General features: G+C 47.7%; 1 protein-coding gene across 1 annotated transcript in view; it reads right to left on the reverse strand.

Annotated features, from left to right (window-relative positions):
* Positions 1-1860: 1860 nt before the first annotated feature.
* Positions 1861-24184, reverse strand: part of XKR6 (XK related 6) — a 308294-nt gene continuing 285970 nt past the window's right edge. Inside the window, exon 3 of the mRNA XM_016959089.4 lies at positions 1861-4731. Coding sequence (XP_016814578.1) covers positions 3767-4731 — 965 coding nt within the window. The 3' untranslated portion in view covers positions 1861-3766. The remainder of the gene's footprint in view (positions 4732-24184) is intronic.

The raw sequence follows: 24184 nt of genomic DNA on the forward strand, positions 1-24184 counted from the left end.
GAGGAATAAAATACGGGTCTTAGCGGGCATACTTGATGGGGGTGTCATTAGGGAATGAAAAGGAGATAGTTTTTGTATTCTCCATCTCTGGGCACCAACGTGCTTACCAGGCCTAAATACTGGAAATGGATTATTTTTCATCAGGGGGTCCTGGGAAAATAATGGGCCCAGAGATTTAAAATTTTTTAAAAACCTAAAAACATCACGGGCATTCCTCTGGGAAGCAGCTGAAGCAGCAGCCCTAGAGGGTTGTCAGGGACTGAGGCAAATGAAAAATATGGGACATTGGGCATTTAATGTCCAATGTGGGACAAAGACTTAATGTGGGACAAAGAGTGACCCGGTCACGGGGCGGCCTTAAGGATCCGGGCTTTCAGGACCAAAGTCATCTGGGTCTGGAGACACAGTCCCCAGGTGGTCTCAGCACTGAGTGTGTATGGAATCCTGCCTTGACGCCCAGGACCAGTCACTGGAAGGGGAAGGGACTGGGGGGAAGAGAAGACCCCAGGGGAGATGAGGCCAGAGAGTTTTACGGTGGCTGGGAGTGTGGGGAGCTGCTAGAGGCTGATGACAAGAGGACACTGAGGACAGCTCTGGCCTGGTCCTTGCCATCAGGTCTCCCCTGCCCCTTCCTGCCTTGCTCTCTACTTCTTTCCTTGCTTTTCTTCCTTTTCCTGCATCTCTGCAAAACCAGCTTTCCCTGCTGCTGCTCACAGATGCATATTTTCATTTTCTTTGTGAAGAAAGTACTGGCATGATGGAGGGGTTCCAGAGAGGGGCGAGGGTGCCTTTTCAAGTGAGAAGTGTGAAATTAAAGATTGCTGAAATGTCCCGTGATCTCCTCATTTGTTCCTAGTGGCTAAGACCCTGGAGGCCCTCCCTGATTTGGAAGTTGCCATCCCAACTCCTGGTGCTCCCGGTCAGCTCAGCATCCACCATTCTCTTTGTAAGTTTCATGTAAACATGGCAGGATGCACACACACAGACACACACACACTAAGTGTGCAAGAGTGAAATAGAGGTGGTGAATTAAAACCCGTGACTGCGCTGAAACAAAAAGAAAGAAGAAAGAAAGAAATCCAAGAACAGACACACAAGCAAAAGTGGCAGAAGTCCCGAGGGGATGCATGAGGGCATTTCAAGGAAGATGCGCTAAGGACAGACATGGTCCAGCTCCAGGTGCACAGAGCCCCAGACCTGAAGCAGACAAGAGGTGGGACCCCACCAGCTAAAGCGGATGCCCCACCCTCCAATGGCCTCACCTTCCCAGCCTAGCAGAGTACACCGTGCAGCTCAGGTGTGAAGCCCTTGCAAGGCAGCACGCTGGTGCAGTTCAGAAAAGTGCCTCTGACTAGATTCCAACTCCCAGGTGACTCTGCAGGGGCCCACGGGCGGGTCCCTTTAATGGGCGCGCCGAGCCCTCCTGGCTGGTTTTCACTGCTGCCTGCGTGTGCTCTGTTCGTCCTGCTTCCTAGAGTTGTGGGCTCCTCCTCCACCTGCCCACCAGTAAGGCCCGAGGGGACCCCCGAGTCAGGGACGGGGAGAGGACAGCACCACGATGCTTAGTAAGGATGCATGAAGTCTAGGAAGTCCAGACAAAGAAGAGAGCATACAGTTTCACAACTGATATTTGAAACTTGTTCTTAAAAAAAAAAAAAGGTCTTAGATAAACAATGAAGGGGGTGGGAAGGAGAAGCCTCGCTGAATAATAATTGTTTTTTTATTTTTAAAAAAACAAAACTCCACAAACATTAAAAAAAATCCCTCAGTTATTGAACTTCTGTTGAGAATAGTTCAACGTGAGGTCTTGCACCCTAAACAGGTATATATTTGGGAAAAAAAATCGCAGCTACACACAGCAAAGACTAACAGTATTTACTTAAAAATATTGTGTGTGTTTATATATATATATATATATATACTTATATATATATCTTTTTTGTGATTTTTTTCTTTTCCTTTTTTTTTTTGTGCCCAAGTAGAGATACGATGCGATTGAAACGATGCCCTAGAACAGAAATATTCTTTAAAGGAACAATACTTTGAAAAATAAAAAAAATTTTAAATGGTTGAACATACTTGCAACACCTGCAGAAATTCAACTTGATACAATGAGAAAATAAACAGTGGAATCAAATCCTCACCCAAATGGCATGGCCTCTAAGGCCTGCAGTCCGCTGCTGGTGTGAGTCTTGCCACCCAAACCAGGGCTCATGGGCAGGCAGCATCACTTCCCCGCCACTCCAGAGCCCCCGCCCCCATGCTCTGCTGAACCAAGCCGTGATCCAAGTCCGTCTTACATCAGTTTTGTATATCTCTGGCAAGACTTTGCAGCAGGGACACACACATATATACGTGTGCTATGGGCACACACACACATACACACACAAACACACACATACTACACACACAAAATTTCCCATTCAACCCAGATGCACCAGGTGAGCTGAATGATTTTCAGCCAACCACAATGGTGAAAGACAGAAGCACCAAACAGTCTTTGAAATGGGTCAGTTATTACAATTTTGACTTTTTATATATATGTATATATATATATATATATTCTAGTTTTCCTCTTTGTGTTATTTTTTTTAAAAAAAGCACAAATGAAAAATGAAGAATTCTTTCCAGATCAATTTAAGGCTTCCCACCAAATGGAAACAGAAGAGGCTTTACACAATATCACATGTGATAAATGTCTACCATTCACAGCCTTAAAATGATGGAACTAATCGTTGTTGCCAGTCACTCATTAAGTATTGTGCCTTTAAATTGATGTCGTTCTTTTTGCTACTATGCTGAGTTTTATTATTACTGATTATGTGTACAGAAATCTCCTTTAATTTGCTTTAGAATATCCTGTCCTTACCGAATTATTGGGGTGGCTTTTTGTTTTGTTCTGGTTTGCTTTTCACTGGGAAACGAATGTGATTCTTGCTAGGCAAATGCTAAAATGGCACATAATCAGCCTTCAAGTAGCTTCTCCAGCCATTTGAGTTTCAAACAGCCCTTGAGCTCCTAGAAGGCTCTGCAAAGTGGGGAGAAGGTCAGGAGAGGAGGGGGAGAAACTGAAAAGAGGGAGGGGTTTATGCTTTTGCTTTTGGTAAATTTGTTTTCTTCAATACAAATAATCAGATAGGAAGAATAATTGCTTTGTGTTGTATTTGTTGGTTGGTTTTTGTTTCACTTTTAGATTTGTTTCATTTAATTGTTTAATTTTCCCTCTTCTGGTGCAAAAATCACCAGAGAGTTTTGCATGAGAAAACGTGACAGTACTTAATGAAACTCAGCACCTAAGGGCATAAGGCAGTTGAAGGTTTTTTGTTTGTTTGTGTTTGTTTTGTTTTGTTTTGTTCTTTCAATCAGCACCAATCCCATAAATGATCTACACTTGGTGTAAGGTAAAAAACTTTTTTTTTTCTTTTGGAGTGGAGATAACTCCTCCTTCTCCACCCTATGAACCATAGCGTGGGATTTTTCAATACTGTTTCTTATGTGTAAAAAACAAAAGAAAGGTTTTCTTTTTGTTTTTACTTACAAAACATAGAGAATATCTTTGTATACATACAGCGACTGGAAAGAAAGCTTATTTGAAGGGGTTGTGACTTATTAATTCTTTTTTTTGTAGTGGTGGTGTTGGTGTGGCGGTGTTGGTGGTGGTGGCGGTGGTTCTGTGTATTGGGGGAAGGGAGGGTTATATTTCTTGCAAGTGCTGTTTGCCGCAAACCAAACTTAAGGTCCCCTTCTCAACTTGGTCAAGATGCTCTTAGAGTGAAGACTCATACTGTAGCAACTCATAGAGGAGTGGTCCGTCTCGATATCGAATGCCTACTGCGGTGGGGGTGACATACTGTAGAATGTTAATAGTCCTTCTCAGCCTCCTGTCTACAAAATGAGCATCCCAAGCTGGGTATCGCTTTCTTGGCATGTCAATCTTAATGAGGGGCCCTTCTGGGAGGTAAGGACGCCCCAACGGGGTAGGGGGCCCCATGGGTCTCACTTGGAAAACGGGCAAGCAAGTGTCAGCCGTGAGATCCTCCTGTTGTTCCGTTACGGCTCTGGTGGGCGTAACCTGGGTCCCCCGGTACCCAGGGATCTCAGGCGCCATGGGCTCAACATCGGGGGGCAAAGGGATGCCCCAGAGCAGCTCGGCACAACAGGAGCTGGCAAGGATCTTAGCTCGTGGTCCTGTGGGATGCAGCACGCCATAGTATAAGAGCATCATTGCGATCCCAGCCACAAAGCTAATAAAGACACAACACAGTGCTGGCACCGCATAGGAGTCAGTGGTCTCCGGGTTTCTGTAAAAATACCAAAGGAACGTCAAGGCAGCATTCTCGGTCAAGACTATCGTATAATATGCAAACATTCGATATCGAGTCCGCCCTTCCTTGACGTTAAACCAGCAGAAAATGTACACGATCCCTACCACCATGTTGAAGAGGATCTCCTCCCACTTGGACATGCAGAAGTCTGTTCCGCCATGGATGATCCAGAAGGCCATGGCGCACCAGTGAACCACCACGAAGATCCCAAAATAGAGCTGGAAGATGGAAGCAAAGAGGGCAAAAGAGATCACTCGGGATGAGATGGTGAAGAGGCGCCAGAAGACCTGGATGATGGCCCCTCTGTAGCTCATGCTCTTCTTGTCGTCCCTGGAGTCCCGCAGCAGCTTGTGATAGGAGGCTAGCACCCAAGCCAGGGACATCAGGGAAGTCACAGAGGAGACACCTGCCGGAAAGACACAAACCCACACAGTCAAAACCTTGGACATCAACCGCAGGGCACAGCGAAGCTGCCGGCTGAGGAGACGCCCACATACACCACGATCTAAAGGAGGAGGGAGAAAGAAACACAGAATCAGGAACCGAACTTGGAGGTCACAGCTGCTCCCTACGCTGACAACTTGGGAGATGGAGCTTTTGTTTCAACAACCCCATTTGCCATTTTGGGAGCTCAGTAGCTCAAGGGTGATACTGAGCCAGTGTGTTTTGCTAGGGGGCTGAGAGCTGGGGTCACGTCTGCCATGGGCAGCCCTTTATGGGTTCCGCCTTAAGGAATCATGCGATTCTTGTGGCACACGGATGTGCGGCTGGCATTGGCGTCCCTGTCACCAGCAGCCTGTGCTCTCAGAGAAGCCCACAGGAGGAATCGCCAATTGTGAAGACCAAGGGTTTACCCACCGCCCTGAATTCCACACTGTTCTCCTCTGAGGTGCTGGAATCATGCTTCTGCCTTTTCCTCACCTCACTCAAAGTCCCAAAAGGCCCTTTCCTGAACCTTCTTCCAGTTAGCTTCTCCCTGACCTGCCACCCAAGGCCAACAAGATCCAGGACACTGGGATATCCCGCCCATTTCACAGACTTCCTCTCTCACCCACTCTGGTCTTTTCGGCCTCTCCACAATCCCTGTTGCTTTTTCCAACCGACTGCTGCTCAATGTGCTCTTAAGCCTTGACTTTTGAAGCTCTGTCCTTCTCTGGTTGCCCTCTGGGTTCAACATGGTATCACTTGGGCTTTGGGGGTGCCTCTTCCCCTTACTGGTTTTCTGAGGTTTCCAAGGCCTCTGCACTTTACTCCCTGCATTTCCTCACACAACGGGCAAATATTCACACAGTTTGAGTGTGCCTAATCCCAAGTCATACTCATATTGCCATAGAGCAATTTTATATCCAACTCTGACTTCTTGATATTTGCAAGTAAACCAAATGAAACACAATCCATTGTTACTGAAGTCTCCCCAAATCCACCCATGAACAACCAGTCATTATTCGAGTGCTGTCATACAATCTCCGTTTAAGCAAGATTTCCCCCATCACCAACCCCCAACTCCCCGTGCATCAGTTCCACAGTCCATCTGGGGCCTCTTTTGCTGGTCTTTTCTCCCAAAATTTCACAACTAAATGTAAGTAAATGCAACAGGAGGCCGAATGCTGTCCCACTGGCAACGACCTCCTTAGGAAAGCTTTACCCTCCCACGGAGCACAATTCCCCCCACGACATTCTTCCAGGTTGAAATCAAGGTTACCCAGTCATTTTCTCCCTTAAGCTCAAAGATCAGATCCAGAAGCCGCATTCATCAAGACACTGGTTAAACTTCCCCAAACCACCAGGCTTCTGCTCATCTCTCCCCGGGACCTGCCCAACTCCCCACAACTCTCCAAAGCCCGATGAAGAATCCGAGTTCTCTGCCACGTGACACTCTCCCAGTACTGGCTCTGCCTCACCTGTCTCACAAAGGTCCCCTCCTTCCACCATGTCACATGATGCTCAGAGTCCTAGCTTGCAGAACAGTATGGTGCAATAAAAAAACCTGTTAACTGTTACAATGGGCATGTGTGACTCTTTCATAGTAATAACAACCATGGAGATTTGAAACAAACAGGGGCAACACGATCCCAAGTTCTCCATGGAGATCCATCTGGAAAACATCCAAAGAGCATTCATGGCAATTTTCCTTTTCTTTTCTAGAAAGTTCTGAACATGACACATGTCCTGCCTCACTTGTGGTACACACAGGACATCTCATGTGTGTCTGCAGTGGCTGCACATGGTTGGTCAGGGAACCTTTTAGTGCTCACATTGTCTGTTAGGGTGCAGCAGGGAGAACTCCCCTTAGGAGTAACGTGATGTAGGTTGCAGATTTCTGGAGGGCAGAGGATGTGCAATTACATTTTTTTTTTTTTTTGAGACAGGGTTTTACCCTGTCGCCCAGGCTGGAGTGCAGAGGCATAATCATTGCTCACTGAAGCCTCAACCTCCTGTGCTCAAGTGATCCTCCCGTCTCCCATACATGGGACCGCAGGCATGCTCCAGTGAGCCCAGCTAAGATTTTTATTTTTATTTTTTGTAGAGACAGAGTTTCTTCTTCTTTTTTTTTTTTTTTTTTGAGATGGAGTCCCACTCTGTCACCCAGGCTGGAGTGCAGTGGCGTGATCTCCACTCATTGTGACCTCCACTTGCCAGGTTCAAGGGATTCTCCTGCCTCAGCCTCCAGAGTAGCTGGGACTACAGGTGCACACCACCATGCCTGGGTAATTTTTGTATTTTTAGTAGAGACAGGATTTCACCATGTTGGCCAGGTTGGTCTTGAACTCCTGACCTCAAGTGATCTGCCCACCTTGGCCTCCCAATGTGCTGGGATTACAGGCATGAGCCACTGTACCCAGCCTAGAGACAGAGTTTCAACACATTGCCCAGGCTGATCTCGAACTCTTGGCTCAAACAATCCTCCCACTTTGACCTCCCAAAGTGCTGGGATTACAGGCATGAGTCACCACGCCTTGCTGAAATCACATCTTCATAGTCTGGACCAGGCTATTCCCAGCACTGAAGCACCCTCAAAAAATTCCATTAAACGTCCTCAAGACATCCTTGCTCTCCAGCTGAATTCACTGCTTGATGTTAATCATGAACATCTGGTAGGTCCTACCAACCCATAGTAATCAGATGGGAGTTCTATGGGAGCTGGGTGGGAAGAAGGCTTGATTGTTGTGTTCCTTCTAATAAAGCAAACTCTATTACCTTCTACTCAGAAAAGCGTGAGTGCTGAGATCATAAAGCAAGAAGGAGCACCTTAGCTTCTGCTGGGGCCTGGTCAGATCCAGTCCAGTTCTAAGCATGCTTTGAGCAGACTTGGGGTGCAGAGTTAGGATCACCCTCAGACTTCGCTGTTCTGATTTTGTTGTTCTCTGTGCTGTGACATTGGCCCCGTTCACACCAATAATGAATAAATGGGAACTCAAATGCTCATCAGCCACAAGTTGCAAAGCCAAATACAATTCTTCTCCATTCTTCCGCCTTCAGAGTTACCTACCCCATTTCCAGGTGTGTCGCTGTGGTTTTGAAGGCGGGTGTTCTGTTCCTGCAACTCCCTTCATGGCGGTGGTGCTGAAACTACTCTTGTTTCAGCCGACCAGGCACTGCAGTTGCGGCTTCTAGAATTTCGCCCAAGGGTACTGCACAGACATTCCTCAATGTTGCAAGACATCACTGCTAACTTACAAGGAGGGCTTGGGAAATGGTCCCATGGAAGACTGTGATTCCAGGCATCTGACTGGGGAGTCTGCTGGCGAGCTAATGGCCAGCCCAGTTTTAAGTCTCTGCTTCCTTTGTTCCTGACTTGGTCAACTTGTGAATGGCCAAACCTTCTATCTAGGGGAGCTTCCCAGACCATCCACTTCAACCCACCCATTCCACAGGAAGCGGAGGTGCAGGGGCTGGGGTGGCTCGCTCAAGACTGTCCTGAGAACCACTGGCCATCTCTATGAGGACGGCATGCTTCCTGCCATGTCGTGCTGCTCCCACTCTCCATCCTTTCTCCGTCTGGTCCCTCTGTCAGTTCAGCTTTCCAGATATCCAGCAGGCAACACCTTTCTCAAGATCCTTTGTACTAAAGGTCATCAGCCTTTTCCAGTGGTGGGAGCCTGTTCTGGTGTCCAGCCATTGGCTCTTCAGGGTTCGAACGCCAGGCCATATCCTTGACACTGTGAAATGCTCCAAATAGTGAAAGGAGAAGGTGAACTTCCACCACCTGCCCAAGACCAAGAAGAACACCTCTGACCACACAGAGCAATGGGGAGTGGGTGTACAGGCCTCGTGCCCCTGATGTGCCTGCCCCTCTCTCTCTGCCAGCAACAGGGGCGAGAATGATCCTGTAAGGAGGGGACTTGCCTGGGGGAGGTCAAAACTCTTACCCCCATCACTTTCTAATCTACCTCATCACCAAAGTATTCCCCATTCTATCCAAGGCTCTGGGCACATTTTTTGGGACCGGAGTTGGTGCAGCTAGTGGGCTGAGTCAATCCCTGAGAAGAGACCAGGAAAGCCAGGCTCACTTCAGGACCCCATTTGGGAACAGGTTTCTACTGGATGCTCAACAGAGGGTAGCCCTTGCCCTGGTGGGATTCAAAAACCTGTGATGGAGTGCATCGATGAACATGTCTTCAGCCTTCCCCCCAGGAACTCATCTGGACCTGTCTGTGACATTGTCTACGTCGTTATGTTTGGCCAAGGGACCAAATGTTCATGGCTCAGCCACTTCTGCATCTTTTCCCTGAACAAGTCCTGCAGCCCCCACAGGACTGTCGCTGCAATTCTTCCTCAGAGGGCCATCAGCGAAGGGTGCCTTGAGGACAGCCTGTGAATTCTGGGGACTCAACTGGGGCAGGAGATGGGAAGCCAGGACAGAAGATGCACTTCTTGCTCTGAACCCTCCCCAGCTGTGCACCTGGTTGTCCCGGAGAACTTGGCAGGATTCACTGAGCATCTACATGCATTTTCTTACTGAGAAGGGCCTGGGGAGGTAGGTGCTAAGTTGTGTCCCCCCCACAAAATCCATATGCTGAAGCTCTAACCCCTAGGACCTCAGAATGTGGCTGTGTTTAGAGATAGGGCCTTTAAAGAGGTGATTAAGGTAAAACAAGGCCATCAGGGTGGGCCCTAATCCTGTGTGACTGGGTCCTTCTAAGGAGTGGAAATTAGGACACAGGTACACACACAGGGGGATGACCACATGAGGACACAGCAAGAAGACAGGCGTCTACAATCCAAGGAGAGAGGCCTCGGGAGAGACTTCTCAGACCAGTAGCACCTTGATCTGCAGTGCTCTGTGACCGCAGCCTGAGCAGACGCACACCATGCGGACAGAACTGTGCACAGCCACCGCCGAGTGATTCATCTTCAAAGCTTGCTGTGTGTTCTGTTACAGAAGGAGGGAGTACAGGTTCTTCCTTCTCTGCAGAGGCTCACTTGGAGAATTTCCGTCTTGTCTGAAGTCAACTCAAAAGTCAATGCGTTCTCCTAGGTAAGACCCAAGCACACAGGAACCGGCCGTGGAAGCCCCCAGTGAAATTCCTGGACAGGCCTGGGAGCCTCCATGGTTCCCTTCCACTTCCAGCTCCATCAGTGTCTGCATTCCGAAGATCAGACTAGGAATTGTTACACGCTTCACGTTTGGCTGTGACAAGCTCTGAGCAGTGACCTTCACAGCTCCTTTTCCCTGGTGCAGACCAGGAGGCAGGGCTGGCAGCATGCCCACTGAGCTGACCTTAGTGCAGTGCCACTGGCTGGGAAGTCTCTGGACCAGAGCTCCTGGGGCTGGGGGGCTGGGGAAGGGCAACTCCCCAGAGAAAGGCTTGGAGAAAGGGCCTTTGGGCTCTGATCACCAGCCCTGGGGTCTCAGGTTCCAGAAATGGAATGGCCACATCTTATGACCGATGACACAGAGCCAGAAAGGCAGTCATCAGGGAACTTCCTGTTTTGTGTTTTCAATTCCCAGGGGTCACAGCCAGTTGGGGAACAAAGCAACACGTGTCAATATGGGTGCCGTACTGAATGAGAAGCACAGTGACAGGGCGTCTTGCAAAGGATGAGATCCTAGAACCTGGAGGGAGCAGGTGAGGCAGGAGAGCAAGGAGGTGCCACGGAAGGGGTCAGGCCAGGAAGGGAGGCTGTGACCGGGATGGGCCAGGGTGGAGCTGCATCAGGGGGCCAGCGTATGGGAGCCCCGACACATCTCCAATAAGGGAACCTGAAGGAGGAAACAATGTCCAGAGCTCCCTGTAGGCTGAACACAGCACCTGGGGGAAGGCATGCTCCAGAAAGCTGCAGGAGTGCCTAGAGATGGTCACCAACTGCCCCTGAGCCAGAGCTGGGCTCAACTGCAGGAATGTGTTTTGCAGAATGGGAGGTGCAGGCCAGCCCTGCCTCACCCTCTCTCTGCCCGAGAGCGTCAGCTCAGCCCCACCGCTAAGTCATGTGTTGGAAACACACTTGATGATGAGGGACCTAAGCATGAGGCAGGACAGAAGTGGAAAGAGTCAGCTGTGTGCAGCTCCCCAGATCCCAGCTTCCTGACTCTTTCCTCCCCAGCTCCTTCTTCCTGGCTTGTTCCCATCAGCGGGTAGCCAGGGTCAAGGTTCTCCCATTTACACAGCATGGTCCCTGGACCCTGCATCCTCTCCTGAAGCTGTCCCTCCTCTCCTTGTCTCATCTTCTCCAAGCTTCCCGAAGGCAGGCCACTTGCTCTCCTCACTCTCCCACCACCTGCTTTCCTCCCAAATCAGCCCCAGTGGAGAGCTGTCACTCAGGTCGTGAAGCATTCGGAGGACTGCTTCCGTGCTTCTCCTCCTGGCTCTGTGTGACAGTCGGGATTGGGATCTGCTCAGTCCTTCTTCACACCCCACCCTTAGCTGTTCCCCAGTTCTCTTCCTGCCATTTCTTGAGCTCTTTATGGCAGCCTTTTCCTGCCAGGTTTCTTATCCCCATATTATAGATGAGGAGACCGAAACAGCAGTGAAGAGACGAGGATGTGGCCACAGCCATATCCTGACATTTGCATGCTCACCTAACTTGTATGGCATTGTACCCCAGTAGGCTGGGCCTCTAGAGATGCCCCAGACAGGACACAGGCTTAGCTGGTTATCTGTCAGTCTGCACATCAAGGACAACATCTCCCTCTTTCAACCCTGGCTCCCTCCCTCCCTCCCTCCCTCCCTCCCTCCTGGGGAAGCTAACATCTGGGGGATCTCCACCATCTGCTTTTCAAATTCCTATTTTGTATTTTTCCCACAATGAGTTCCTTTTAGACAGCAATTCTTCCCCTTCCGTCTGTCAAACTTCCCTCTGTCTTCCCACATTTTAAAAATGTCCAGTCTCTTCTTGGAAATGTTCCCAGGAAAGGATAAGGCAGCTGTGTCCACCGCCTCTCTAAGCATAACCCACTGTCTCCCGTCCTCGCCTTCCCACAGGAGACATGGCAAGGGAGTGATGTGACAAAGGTACTTTCCTATTTGGGCAATGAAGAGGGAAGAAAACAAGCATCCTGATGACTTCTATGAGCCAGGCTCAAAGCCGTTAAATAACCCGCCCAAGGCCACACAGCTAGTAAGCAAGAGAGCTCATACTGAAACCCAAGACTATTTCACTCCCCAGAATCTGGATCTGCACGTGCTGGAGCTGGCCAATTGTTAAACTGTAGGCTGCCTGATGTCATGTTGCGGGCTTGAAATTGGCATGGTGGGAGTATTTACACCACAGCAATTGGCAAATGGTACAAACCAGAGCTCCACCAAATCCTGCTAAATGTTGGTTGTTAAACATTTACCAGCACACCACCGGTCAGGATCAGCCATCCTTCTTGAAAAGCTTGGTGGGTGTCTATGCAAATTAGAAGGGCCTGTCTCCAAATTCAGTGCCTACTCTACATTCAATGCTGTACTCCTAGATGTGGTCTTCACATGCAGGGCACTACCTGGTTATCAGTCAGAATTAAAAACCTTAGTGCTAATGAGAAAGCAACAAAGAAAGCAATCTTCTTTTAAAACTTTTGCTGAAAATATGTACACAGGAAATAATACGCTGGTGAAAAGTAATTGCGGTTTTGCCATTGTAATGGCAAATAATTTCAGGTCTAACAGGTTGCTTTGTGCACAGTCTTTCATAAGCACTGACATACTCATTTTCATTACATTTCTGTACTTGAAGAGGGTGTGATCCAGATGTGAGGTTTCCACAAGGAGTCACTTTAATGCATCTCTGACATCTCCAGATGGACCCTTAAGAAGGGTCAAAGAGGCTGGGTGTGGTGGCTCACGCTTGTAATCCCAGCACTTTGGGAGGCTGAGGCAGGTGGATCACAAGGTCAGGAGATTGAGACCATCCTATACTGGCCAACATGGTGAAACCACGTATTTAGTCTCTACTAAAATACAAAAACACAATTAGCTGAGTGTGGTGGCACGTGCCCATAGTCCCAGCTACTCTGGAGGCTGAGACAGGGGAATCGCTTGAACCTGGGAGGTGGAGGTTGCAGTGAGCCAAGATCACACCACTGCACTCCAGCCTGGCAACAGAGCAAGACTCCATCTCAGAAAAAAAAAAAGAAAAGGAAGAAGAAGGGTCAAAGAGAAGAGACGGCAATCACATTTGTGGCCCTAGCCCTCAGGACTGACAAATATGTGGCCGAGGAGATCAGGAAAAACCCAAGACTGATCAAAGTGATCTGGTGTAAACATAAGAAAGGAGGATTTGGATATCTCAGGAAAGCCAAAATCTGAGCGATCACACCATCCTCTGGCTGGACAAAAAGCTCTTTAACGTAAGTGAGTGGGCCAAGGGAGAAAGAATATCAGGTCTTACCATGGTTTCTATGAAAGATCTCTTTTTTTGCCTCTGACTTCATGCATATCATGTCATCTGCTAGTTTCTAGTAAGTTCAATAACAGTGATATCTTCCCTCTACTGAACAGCCACCTTGACCCAGACTCTATGCTAGGCACTGCACATAACTCAATTGTTGTGTTAACTCAATTATTCTTCCTTACCATGCTATCAGCAGCAGCAGACTGATTTCAAGATGAAGACACTGAGGCTTACAGGCTAATTAAGTAACTTTTCCACATGAAGCAGTTAAAAAGTTGTAGAACTAGAATTTGAATACAGGCTTGTCTGAATCCAAAACTCAGATTATTTTCTGAACCACTGGGAAAGATCTCTCTCCATCCTCAACCGCAAATTAAAGAATTATCATTGAGGCTTATACATCAGTTTCTTATTAATTTGGTTAACATATGTCAGCCCTCTGATCACCTCTGTGAGCATTGACAAAGTCAAATTTGTGGGTCTACACAGCCGAGGACCCACCCTGCGGAGGCCCTGCCTGAGTGTTCAAGCCACTGCAAAGCTGATGACACTTCTGTTCCATCTCTCTTGCCTGAATTGCCGGAATGGCCTCCTAACTGGTCTCTCTGCATCTGCCCTCCTCCCAACACTCTATCCACACTACAGCAGCCAACATGATTAAGCTACAAGGTTTCCCTCCGCGTGGCTTCCAGTGCCTGGTGGACCATCAAGAGTCACTGATTTTCAACACCTTTTGCGTGGGAGGATGTACACGCCCACGCTGCTGGATTGAGGTGTGGCTGAGACTTGCTCTGGCCAGGCACGTGAGCAGAAGGGATGTGTGGCCCTGCCGGGCAGAAGACTGTGCTCACCCATGCTCCAGGAAGAGGCTGCTCCACAGGGACCCTTGACTCACATGCAACGAGCATGAAGGAATCGAAAATGCTCAAGGCCACTGGAACTGTGTAGGTATTGTAAACTGCAGCACGGCCAGCCTGTCCTCACTGATGTGCTAAGTCACCCCAGGTAAAAGCTACAGTCCTTAGAAGGGCCGGCAGGGCTGCCCTGCCATAAACATATATATATATATATATATATATATATATATATATATATATATATATATATGGAGTCACCCATGGAACCAGCCTGCTTCCCCCTCCCAGGAATCTCTGCCTCCAATGGGTGAGCTGTTCTTAAATCTAATCTGTCAAGTCCCCTTTGCCCTCCCTGGGGTCCTCTCCTGCTGGCCCCTCAGACATGCTCCAGCCGCACTTGCTACTTCCTCTGCCTGGAATGCTCTTCCTCCAGTATCGCTATGTTGTTACACAAATGTCACCTTCTCACCAAGACCTTTATGCAATGATCAGCTTCTCAGCCAGGCCCTCCCCGACCACCACACTTAAAACTGCAACTCCCTGCCATGGTTTGAATGTGTCCCCCAAAAATTCATATGGTGGGAACTTAATCACCATTACAACATTGTGTTAAGAGGTGGGGCCTTCAAGAGGTGGTTAGGCCATGAGGGCTCTGCCTCCTGAATGGATTGGTGCAGTTAACACAGAAGTGGGTTGGTTATCCAGGGAGTGGGTTCCTGACTTTTAAAAAGTAGTTTGGACTGGGCACGGTGGCTCACGCCTGTAATCCCAGAACTTTGGGAGGCCGAGGTGGGCAGATCACTTGAGGTCAGGAGTTTGAGACTAGCCTAGCCAACATGGCGAAACTCCATCTCTACTAAAAATACAAAAATTTAGCCGGGTGTGGTGGCACGCACCTGTAGTCCCAGCTACTTGGGAGGCTGAGGCAGGAGAATTGTTTGAACTGGGGAGGTGGAGGTTGCAGTGAGCTGAGATTGCGCCACTGCACTCCAGACTGGATGACAGAGCAAGACTCTGTCTCAAAAAAAAAAAAAAAAAAAAAAAAAAAAAAAAATAGTTTGGCCTGAGCTCTGTCTCTCTCTCTCTCTTTCCCCGCTCTTGCTATGTTAAGACACAGCAAAGAGGCTCTCACCAGATGCAGCTTCTCAATCTTCAGCTTCTCAGCTTCCAAAACCATGAGCCAAATACGCTTCTATTCTTCATAAATTACCCAGTCTGTTGTATTATAGCAGCAGAAAATGGACTAAGATACCCCTCAAGACTCCCTCGTGCCTTCTTGCTTTTTTTCCACCATAGCATTTTGCACCATCTTGATCAACTTTTCTCCTGCTTTTGGTTTTTTATTTCTACTATGTTCCATGGTGAATGCTAGCTCCCTAAGGGCAGAGCAGGGATTTGGTTTGGTACTTCTGGAATTACATGCAAAACTGTGTGGGTATTTTTCTCATGAATGAGTCCACAGCTATTCTTGGATTCTTAAGTAGGCAAACAAGGGAAGGGATCATAATCCCCGTTGCTAGCCGCCATGATCTCCCACAATGCTCTCCAAACACGGGAAAGGGAATTCCTTGGGAGCATTTATGCCTTTGTCATTTAGGAAGAAAACCTTGGGGTTAAAGACAGGGAAGAAAAGGAATTCACATTTACTGAATGTTTCAGTGCGTCAGACATTATGTATGCCAGACTCTGTGCATATGTTATTTCATTGCATTTAATGGGACAATAATCCCATGAGAATGCCTGTCAGTGTCCCTATTTTTCAGAGGAAGGAATTGAGGCTCAGGGAGGTAAAAGAATTTGCCTAAGCTTACAGTATTAAGCAAGTCTTTTTATTCTGAGGCTTTCACATCTCGGGGGGCTGGGGGGATCTTTTTCAGTTTACAACACCTAGAATCACCCATTTAACTAACAGCAATGCAATGATTCTTAACCAGGGTGATTTTGGCCTCTAGGGGACATTTGTCAACATCTGGAGACATTTTTGATTGTCACAACTCGGGGTGCAGGTGCTGCTGGCATCTGGCAGGTAGAGGCCAGGGATACTGCTAAATACTGCAATGCTCTGGAAAGCCCCTCACAACAAAGAATGACTTGGCCCCACATATAATCGCGCTGAGGTTGAAACTGTGATAGGGTATTTCCTCAATGTTCTAAATCAATTAAAAAACAGACAGTGAACTTGGCTGTGCCTAATAACTGAAGATTTAGACCTTCCAAAGAATTCCCCCTGAGAAGTGGTGGGTATCCTAACGGGCCTGGAGGTACAGATGCAGGGACCTTGGGAAGGCCATGAGGACTGCATCTCTCCAGCTCTGATAAAGAGTGGATGACTGGTTCCTAAAGAACCTATAGTTCCTAAAGAAAGAGCCACCACCGCAATCTTCAGCACTGGTCCCAAATGCATTTCTTCTACAGCTGCAGGAAAGACGACATGTGAGAAACACCACTGTGGCTCTCCTGGACCCTGGGCTCTTCTGAGCAGCCGGCTGGGGGCTGGCGGCCACTCTGGGAATATGGTGGACAACAGGGAAGTACCAGACCTCCCCTCAAGGAGTTCCAAGGTCAAACACCAGGGTTTAAAGGGCCCAGGAGGAGGAACGCTAAATCCAGCCCCCTGCTTCACTTGTCTGTTCTTTTTAAGATTCTGTCAGGGATCTCAAAATACCAGCTTCACAGCCAGCTGCATAAAGGCAAACTTTAGAGATTCTAGAACAAATGTCAGCCACCCAGCTGGCATGGCACAAGGCTCAAGGGTGCCTGGATCCTGGCTGGCCTGGAGCAAACTGTGGAGATGGCCGTCTGCTTTCCCTGGAGAGTGCCAGGAAATCCATTCTCATTGAGGAGCAACAGCCCACCAGGCACAATGCCCTATTGCTCCCAGAAGTGGCTGTGTTTTGACAGAGGCAGTGAGATGCTCTGGAAAGGACACAGGTTCCGTACAAACAGCTGGCTTGGGTCCAGCCATGTGGACCTGGGCAAATGCACTGACTCTCTCCAAGCCTCAGTTTACTGTTTGTGAGCCGTGGGTAAAAACATGGATTTTGAGTATATATACATATAGAGAGAGGGTGTGCATGTGTGTGTGTGTGTGTGTGTGTGTATATATATATAGAGAGAGAGAGAGACAGAATATGTATATACATATAGAGAGAGGGTGAGATTGTATATATATGTGTAGAGAGAGAGGGTGAGTATATATATATATGTGTGTGTGTATATATATATATAGACAGAGAGGGAGAATATGTATATAAATACAGAGAATGAGATTGTATAAAAATATGTATATATAGAGGGTAAGTATACATATATATAGAGAGAATATGTATGTGTGTATATATATATAGAGAGAGAGAGAGGGTGAGATTGTATATATATATGTAGAAAGAGAGGGGGTGAATATATATACAGAGAGAGAATATCTATATATATATAGAGAGAGAGAGGGAGAGAGAGGGTGAGATTGTACATATATATGTAGACAGAGAGGGGGTGAGTATATATATATAGAATATATATATATCTATAAAGAGAAAAAGAGAGGGTGAGTGTATATATATATACATGTAGAGAGAGAGAGAGTGAGAGGGTGTGTGTATATAGAGAGGGTAAGTGTGTATATATATATTAATAAAAAGAGAGGTGTGTATATATAGAGACAATGTATGTATATATACAGAGGGTGAGTATGTGTATATATAGAAAGGGAGGGTGTGTGTATATGTGTTTGTATATATAGAAGGTGTGTATATATATAGAGAGAATAGGTATATATAGAGAGGGAGGGTGAGATTGTATACATATATGTAGAGAGAGAGGTTGAGTTTGCACATATATATGGAGAAAGAGAGAGAATATATATATATAGAGAGAGAGAGAGAGCAAGAGAGGGTGAGTATACATACACACATATTTATGCAGAGAAAGGATGTGTATACATAGAGAGGGTAAGTATATATATCTGTGTGTGTATATATATATATAGAGAGAGCGCTAGAGAGAGGTGTATATATAGAGAGTATATGTATATATATAGAGGGTATGTGTATATATAGAGTGGGATGGTGTGTGTGTGTATATATACAGAGAGAGAGAGGGAGAGAGAGAGGGTGTGTGTGTATATATATACAGAGAGAGATGGTGTGTATATACATATATAAAGAGAGGGTGTATATATATATATATGGAGAGAGAGAGAGAGGGTGATTATATATAGAGAGAAGGTGAGTATACATATATATATATAAAGAGAGTGAGCATATATATATGAGAGACGATAGGTGAGTGTATATATATATATATATAGAGAGAGAGAGAGAGAGACAGACAGGGTGTGTATGTGTGTGTATATACATAGAGAGAGTGAGTATATATAAAGAGAGAGGGTGTGTGTGTATGTATATATATGTGTGTGTGCATATATATATATGTAGAGAGAGAGAAAGAGGGTGTGTGAGTATATATATGTAAAGAGAGAAAGAGGGTGTGTGTGTCTATATATATAGAGAGGGTGAGTGTATATATATATATATATATATACACACACACATAGAGAGAATGAGTGTATATGCACATATATAGAGAGAGAGACGGTGAGTATATATAAAGAGGGTGTGTATGTGTGCATATATATATATAGAGAGGCGAGTATATATACATATATATATAGAGAGAGAGAGAGAAAAAGATAGGGTGTGTGTATATATAGAGAGAAAGAGGGTGTGTGTGTTTATATATAAAGAGAGGGCGAGTATATCTATATATAGAGAGTGTATATATCTATAGAGGGCGAGTACATCTATAGAGAGAAGATGAGTGTATATACACATACATATATATATATATATATACACAGAAAGAGAGGAGAGAAAGAGGGTGTGTGTGCTTGTATATATATATATAGTATATATCTATATAGAGAGGGTGAGTATATCTATATATATAGAGAGAGTATATATATAGAGGGTGTGTATGTATGTCATCTTTTCTGTGTATGTATATATGTGTGTGTGTGTGTGTGTGTATATAGTCTCTATATTTATACTCAATATATATTTGAAATTACATTGTTCATATACTTGTTCATTGCCTGCCTCCACTAAAATGTAAGCCCCAGGACAGAGATCCATCTGCCTTTTTCGTCTCTGTACCCCCAGAGCCTGGCCAGGGTCCCCAGCATCCTCTGTGAGGAGATTAGGCAGGTAGGGTTATTTCAATTTATAAGGTGAAAATGAGGCTCACAGAGGTTAACCGTTGCCTTGCCCCTTAGCCAGGTACTCAGCCGTGAGTGCCCCGGGAGACACAGCCTGCCAGGTGAAAGCACTTCACTCAGCCAAAGCCTTGATAAGGATGGAGGCCGTGTGCACCCCCCAGCCATCGCTGTTGGGTGCTTCCTTTCTGCCAAGAGCAGATGTCATCACTTCTGCCTCCTAAAACCCCTCTGCGATAGAAGAGATCACCAGTGTTTACAAACACGATCACTGCAGCTCAGGGATGGGGAGGGACCTGCCCCGGTGCACTCAGCCGTCGATGCAGATGCGGACCAGGTGTGCAAAGCCAGGCCCCTTTGGCCCCCACTAGGGGCTTCACGTGGTGTTCAAGGGAGGCACCTTTTCTCCCAGGTGACAGGAAGGCTGCGGAGGTTCCCGATAAGCAGAGAAGGACCCAAAGTCCTTGGTGACTGCTAGTGAGGGTGACGGGTGTGGAAAAGGATGGGGTCCCAGCAGCAGCACGAGGCAGGAGGACCTGCGACGGGGGCCCCATGATTATGTTGCAGATAACAGGTTTCAGAAGCCAGCAGCAGGGCTTGGCAGCCTGGGGTGCAAGAGGCTGGGAATGCAGTCAGGACTCTCCTTTGGTCACGTCCGGGCCCAAATCTTGCCTCGGGATGGCCCTTGGGCAAATTACAGACCCCTGGAACTCCTCTTGGCGTTCTGACCAACCTAACACCTCAGACTGGTTCAGCATTGAATGGGTCTATGGGAGTAAGCTTCCCAGATGAAAAAGGTGAGGCTCAGAGAGTGCCCCCCACCCAGCCCACTGCCGTAATCACTGTAACCGCCGCAACCATGCTTCCCTGTCTTAGCAAGGCAGGGGGTGGGACAGCTCACTGGGAGTCACTCTGGTGTCCCTTTTGGAGCCTCTTCCTGAGTATATACAGTATATACTGGGGATGAGTAGTGCATCCCCAGTAGTGAGAGGGACATAAACAAGAAGATAGTATTTGTGAAACTCCTGGGCTTTCCTTGCTGAGATTCGTAAAGAATGGGAAAGATCTTTTGGAGATCATTTAGCTGTAGTCTTTCCTGCAGCTGGAAGCTCCCACGAGGTCTCAGGTTCTTGATGGCCTCTGACGTGATGTCTAATAATTAAGGACCCCTGCTGCCTACAACTTACTGTGACTCCCCCAATGCTCCTCCTCCTTAGGCTACAGCTGAAATGGGCTTCAGGAGGCTCTTCTGTCTCCTTGCATGTTTCTGGGACCCAGAGAAGATGAGATTGGAGAGATCTGAGCAGTCTCCCTTGCAGCATCCTAGCTCAGCTGACTTGTGAGGGGGGCTCCTTAACCCAATTCCCCATGTGGGAAAGTGGGGGAAATCTCACAGAAGAACAGCTCCCTGGTAAGACCCTGGGGCAGGCCAGGCTGTGGAAGCAGAGGGCTCCCTGCTGGCCTCCTGGGGAGCCCCTGGTGCCCAGTACAGAGGTCCCCCTCCTCTCTCCTCCCTGGCTGCCCTCAGACACTGGGAGCCCTCCCTTTGCTCAAGGCCTTTGTCTGGGCCACTCCTCTTTCTCAGGACACTGTCCTCCAGGTGTCTGTCAGCCTGGCCGCCTCCCCTCCTGCACATCTCGGCCCCACCCTCACTTCAGTGGCGCCTTCGTGGTCTCCCTGTTGAAGACCAATAGAGAGCTGCATAATAGCTATTGGCTGCACATGGCTCTGCCTCCCTTCCCTTCTCTCTTCCCAGCTTTCTTGCTCTCTGTGCACTCCATTTTCTAATAGAGAACATATTTGCTTTGTTTATTGCCCATCTCTCTACACAAAGCAGAAGCTCCACAAGGGCAGGGTTTTCTGTTTTTTCATTGCTGTATCTGTCCCCAGCTCCTGGAACTGTGCTAGGCACATAGTAGGTGATTAGGGAAGTTATTGAATAAGTGAATCAACGTTCCACCTGCAGTAAATGCTCAGGCTTCTAAACTTGCCGTTGTCAGAGCCGCCCCCATGAAGCTACCTCGCTCACTTTCACTGGCTGAGGAAGCCTGCGCTCATGTCTCTCTGTTCCAGCATTTCATGTGCAAACATTTCCAAGTCCCGAGTTGCTACTTCATCTGCATTCACTGTCATGAAACCCATTGAGTTTGCCTTTCTCCTGTTTCTTTTTTTTTTCTGCTGCTTTAAGAACCCTCCCTCTCGCCATTGGTTGGTAGGGCGACCTCAGTGCAGGGCCTCAAAATGGCATGCAGGTTCAAGCCAGAGTTGTGCAGTGCGAGCGTTGAAGTCTGTTAAAAATTCTTGCAAACTCCATTTAACAGGGTAATGGTTTAATGTATTGCTTAACAAGAAGCCGTTTGGAGCTAGAGCAGGACTTGCTATAGACGCCAAGCAGATTCCAAATGGCATCTCCTCAAAATGAGAAGAGAAACACAGAGCTAGAGAAAGGCTATCCCTGGGGAAGTAGGAGAGGCCAAGCCCATGTTCTAGCGGGAGGAGGCAGGCAGGTCTGTGCTGCGTCTCTCTCCATCTCAGCTGTGGGTGAAGATGCGAGCCAGCCGGAGAACGGGGTCAAGAGGGAGTTGGTCCTCTTTCCCTTGATTTAATTGCTCGAGGCCAAGGCACTGCAATGCCATGAGCGCCCGGAAGTGGAGCTCGTGTGCTGGCAGATGTATGTGCCGCTGGGGCTGAAAGCCCAGAGTGTTCCTTGGAGACACGTGACCCCAAGATCAGCACCGCGAGCCATGGAGAAGGAGGGGCTCTGCTCAATTTGGGGTCCACCAGGCAGCGTGGAGCACTGGCAAGGGGCCAGGACATAGGAACTCTGGACCAGGTGAGTCATTATGCAATGTCATTTGATGTAGTGGATTGGTTGTTTTGGGAACAAATTTTACTTCTCATTCCTAAGGAAATGGAATGGAAAATTCATGGCTCTGGTGCTGAGCTCAGATCCAATACCTTCACCTCACACAACCAAATCACCACCCCTTTCTGGGTGGCAGCTTCACCCTATTTTAACCAAGATCCCAAAGTTTGAAGTAATCACCTTTTGTGTCCTTGATTTAGAGACGGTGACAGCTAATGTCCCATATGAACAGGACTGGAAAGAGACAAGAAAGTATTTTCACATAAGAAAAAAGAAATCTCCCACAAAGAGAGATGTGGATGTCTTTCACTGGGGAGAGGAAAGAGAGGAGGCCATTCAACTGATCAACCGATCCAACTGATCCAACCGCTAAGAGTCGGGCCCCTCGGCCCTCCCTCCACCTGGGGACAGAAGCAGGCTTTACCCATAGAAGGGATACTTGGCCAGGGAGACAGAGCAGTGGAGCTGATGCTTCGTGTGGGATGCTTTTCATCCTCACCAGGGAAAAAAAGAAGTAAGTGCTTGCCGGGTTGGAGCCAAAAAGAAAGGCACAGACATTTCTGCTTAACGGGAGCAGAGAAAACCGAATCGTCCTTCTGAGTTGTTTGGACGCAGTCAGTCTGAGTTCTCGCTGGAAAAAGAGGTCAATGTGAAGCTCAAACGCAGGCCTCTAGAAGGGCTTCTGATATAAAAGGAGCCTGCAAGTGAAGTTGAGAAAGAAGAAAACTAGCAAGGAAGTTAGCACTGAAGAGACACAAAGATCCCTAATTGTATCTCAGAGCTCCAGGTTTGTTTAACGGAAAATCAGTGTTTATATGCAGGGTTTATAATTTTCTCATGCTTCCCTGTCTTAGCAAAGATGCTTTTTTTTTTTTTTTTGGCACAAATTTGGTGCTGGTATCTGTGGTTATGGATGTCTAGGTGGGGAGCAGGGAACCCTCTGGGAGAGGCATGGCATTTGGACCATGTCTTCTAGGTGCTGTGTGACCTGCTCAACTGCAGGCCCAGGGTGGCAAGAAGTATAGGAGGCTTTTCTAATTACCCTCCGTGCTGTGTGACTTGGGCAACTTCCTTCCCTCTCTGTGCTTCGGCTTCCCTGTGTTAAACGGGGAGGGGGGCTGGATGGCCTGATGGGCAGCATCTCCCCCACCTCCACTCCCAGGAGATCCTGCCAAGTGCTGCATGGTGGAGTGGGACCGTGCGACTTTATGCAACATGTCGAGGTCTGCTTTTGATCATCTCTGAGAGAATTCCTTGCTCTAGGAAGAAGTATCTTCCCAATGTGTGTCTCTTGAGCAGGAATGGTCTACATGGCACCAGCTGGCCACGTTCTGGGGTCAGAGGTCACTCTAGGTTCCAGCCCCAGCACAAGTCTGATCCCACCTGGGGATGCCCAATCTTGCCCCCTGCTGAGTTAGAGTCTGAGGGGCACACAATGGCTCAGAGGATATCTGAGGGCACCTGGGGTTTCCTCTGAGGGTTCCTGGGGTGCCCTGATTTTTCAGGGCCAGAGAGATCTAAGGAGACCAGAGAAACATGCACCATATTGGAAATGTAGGGCACTGAGTTTTCATCGTGAACCTCTCACTAACTGAGTCCGTCACCTTGGACTAGTCCCTTGATCTCTCTGGGCTTCAACTTCCTCATTTGTAAAAGAAAAGGGTTGAACTACACGTTTTCTCAAATGCTTGTTTCCAGCACAAAGATTCTGTGCTTTTATGTGTGGGGAGACAGGTAGACAGGCAGCCTTAGAAGATGCTAGAATCTTGTTATCTATCAAGAATCTCAGGGTCTTCCAAGGTTTTGGGGCCAAAATGATAATAGTATCATCCCACATCCATCTCCTCCAGAGCCACCCATCCTGCCCTAAAGTCTTTCTCTGGATAAGCTCTTTTGACCTCTGGGTCAGGATAGAAATGATCTCCAAGGAAAGGCTAGGCAAAGGGCGGTGAGCCCATATGTGTGTTTCTCACTATCAGGGTCCTGGGGAGCTGGAGGGTCCTTGTCCCAGACCCATCCCCTTGCCTCCTGGCCAGGCCAAGCTTAGCTTCCTAGTAAGACAGTGAGGCTTCCCCCTGAGTGCTTGGAAGAGGCTCACCTAAGAGGCTCT

Source organism: Pan troglodytes, chromosome 7, assembly GCF_028858775.2.
Source record: "Pan troglodytes isolate AG18354 chromosome 7, NHGRI_mPanTro3-v2.0_pri, whole genome shotgun sequence".
Classification (NCBI taxonomy): Eukaryota; Metazoa; Chordata; class Mammalia; order Primates; family Hominidae; genus Pan; species Pan troglodytes.